The 2939-nt window shown below is 28.4% G+C and overlaps 1 protein-coding gene across 6 annotated transcripts in view; it reads left to right on the top strand.

The window, feature by feature from the left end:
- LOC106458321 (NFATC2-interacting protein-like) overlaps positions 1-2939 on the top strand; it is a 21366-nt gene that overhangs the window by 14587 nt on the left and 3840 nt on the right. For all 6 annotated transcript variants that reach the window (XM_013917827.2, XM_013917828.2, XM_013917830.2 and 3 more), the window contains exon 6: positions 2029-2173. In XM_013917827.2, the coding sequence (XP_013773281.1) occupies positions 2029-2173 (145 nt within the window). The remainder of the gene's footprint in view (positions 1-2028; positions 2174-2939) is intronic.

The raw sequence follows: 2939 nt of genomic DNA, 5'->3' as shown, positions 1-2939 counted from the left end.
AGCTTTGTGCTTAATAGTAAAACAACAATGACTAAAAGAAAATGAAAGTTGGTATATATATATATATATATATATATATTGATTATAAGTTATAACACCCTCATAATGCTATTTCTATTCTCTAATTACTAAAAAAAATTAAAACAACATATCCATGTATGTAAAATAAGTAAAGAAAAGTAAACATGTATTTTCCATGGATTGAAGTATTACATCAGTTTGATATATTGATATAATAAACTGTTTTGTGCACAGAACCAAGATATTTTAAATATAAGTAAATGATTTGATCTCTTTATTCACCCGTCCCGTCATGTGAAATATAAGATATTCCGAATATAGTAAGTAATTAATAAGATTCCAAGTCTGTTAAATTAGTATTGAGAGTTGTTCCTGTTTTCATCTGCACATAAACTTGTATGCATTAAAGCTTTACACTTCTCTCCATCAAATAAACACCTTTCAGTCACTTCAAGTTGGATGTAAGCTCATTCGTATATTGCTCAATATGACTGGACTGACAATGGTTGTGTTTTAATTATAATCTTACAGTAGAAGCAGAATCCAACATTTAATTCAAACATGGGGAATGGTAACTGGAATTTTAACATTACCCTTGTATATGAAATAAAGTCAAATGCTCTTTATTACATTTATCATAATGTATTAAAATTTAAGGAAACACCAAATGGTTAGTATGCTCAGATTGTGAAACTGTCAAATTCCACTAATTAATTAGATAAGAGTAGCCCAAGAGCAGTAGTGGGTGTGCTATTGACTTACTTCCTTCCCTCTGCTTTATTTTAAAATTAGGGATGGCTATGCATAAATAACTTTGTATAGACTTGTACAAAGATTCTTCAACAAAAAACAATAGTAAGGTAATGGATTAAATGTGATGTATTTTACCTGGTTAAAGTATAAAACTTATAGGTCTGGTAGTAAACCAGGCACATGTATTTGAAAATTCATATATGAGTTTAATAAACATTATACCACTCGTGATACTAAAAAATCATGTAGAATCAAAAATGAAGGAAATTACAAAATAAGAAACTCAATGACCTAAGTGCTATTGGAAGGTCTGCCTTCCAGAAATGTTTAAGTTGTTTAGTTTCTTTGGTCACAAAACATTGTTAAGGAGGATTTTCTAAAATTCTTTGAGGAACATTAAATCTGTGGTGGTAAATGAAGCACACAATTAGTTTTTGTGTTCTGTAAGTTAAGTATGCTTTGTTTTTTTTTTAATTGTTGCCTTCATGAACAATATTGTTAAAATGATTATTATGTATATTTTTATCATGCTAAATCTTTTATTATTATTTTGCACTGTTAGCTTAGTATATGGGTTTAGGACTAACCTAAATCTCTTAAACTAGCCATGACATATTATTGTGATTATGGCCAACAATATTGGTGTACACAAAGAGTACCCAACCAATGAGACAATGGATTCTGATTTTTATAAGTAACAGCAGCATATTTCATGAGCTACACTCGTTACCAGGTGGAATTTTAGTTATGATCTACGTAGGTAGTTTGCTTTGATCAGAAGATAAATATTGATTATATCAGGGTCTGGTTTATTGTGTTTTTTTAAAGTAATTGTTTATTGACTTTGTTTTCATGAACAAACTTAGCTGGGTTTTTTCATAACAGTGTAGAGCATTTTATAGACTGATATATTTTAAAAAATCAAGTAGATATAGTTTAAAAGAGGTATTAACTTTTGAATAAATGTTATTAAAAGTTTTACGAAACATAAGAAAATGATTTATTAATGTTAGAGGACCAAAAACAGGTTAGTTTTTAAGACACTAGAAAAAAATTATTCTTTAAACAGATCGTCAGTTTAGGAACCTAGATTAGGCTAAACATTGAACCTAAAATTTTGTTGTTGTTTTTTTGGATTTGCAGATTTTATTTAATAGTATTTGCTTATTCATTGGAATTCAGAATTAAATATTTTCATATGTGTAATGTACATACATGTATAGCACAATTACTAAGCTTGATTTTCTATTCTAGGGTCAAAAATTTGGCACAGTTATGTCTCAGTTGTCAGACATTGTTGGTGCTTGTATTGAAGAAATAGTTTTGTATTTTGATGAAAAAACAGTGCAAACGGAGGATACGCCTGATAGTTTGGGTCTTACAGTTGCAGACATTTTAGGTAAAGTATTCAATGGAAATTTCTCTGGCCATAAGTTTTAGTTGATTTTTATAATGCATCTGGTAAATGAGAAAATATTGGTATACTATAAAGTAAATATAATGGGTTCTAGCAGGAACACCTTTGGACCACTAGCATGGGAAAATGTTTCCCATTTGTTAGGTTTTTTTAGAATATTTTCATGTTGTATTTCTGGAACGTCAATAAATCATTAGCTTAAAAACACCTACAGTAAAACAAATACAAGTTGTTTTTTTATTACTGCTTGGAGCTAGATCATCTTTGCCTTAATTGTTATTTTATTCGAACATTTTACTGAAATAGCATGTTCATAGTTTATAACATTGAACTCCTGTGGTCTGAAATATGTCACTAATGAAAACAGTCAACTTTCGCTTGTTATAAATATGAATACAGAAAGAAAGGTTATAGGTTAATGAAAACAAAAGAACAGCTAGACCTAGCTAATCAGTTTATAATTTGGTTTAGAAGTACTGATCATGTGTAGAATATTCTATCATATAAGCTGCATACCCTTTATATAATTTTGAAGCTAAAAGAATGACAACAATTTAGCTTAAAATTAATGTATAATTTAATGTAAATAATTTTTTAATAATACATAGTATGAAATAATAAAGACAGTGCAGTTTTATAAAGAAAATGATTGTATGTTCAGATATATGTTTAGTGTTTTAACCCATTAACTCCTTCATTTTGTGCTTCGTATAGTTTTTATGCTATAACTTTTAAATTAGTAAGCGAA

Source organism: Limulus polyphemus, unplaced genomic scaffold (assembly GCF_000517525.1).
Source record: "Limulus polyphemus unplaced genomic scaffold, Limulus_polyphemus-2.1.2 Scaffold444, whole genome shotgun sequence".
Taxonomy (NCBI): domain Eukaryota; kingdom Metazoa; phylum Arthropoda; class Merostomata; order Xiphosura; family Limulidae; genus Limulus; species Limulus polyphemus.
The sequence above is the reverse complement of the archived record's forward strand: the minus strand, read 5'-3'. Positions and strand labels throughout refer to the sequence as shown.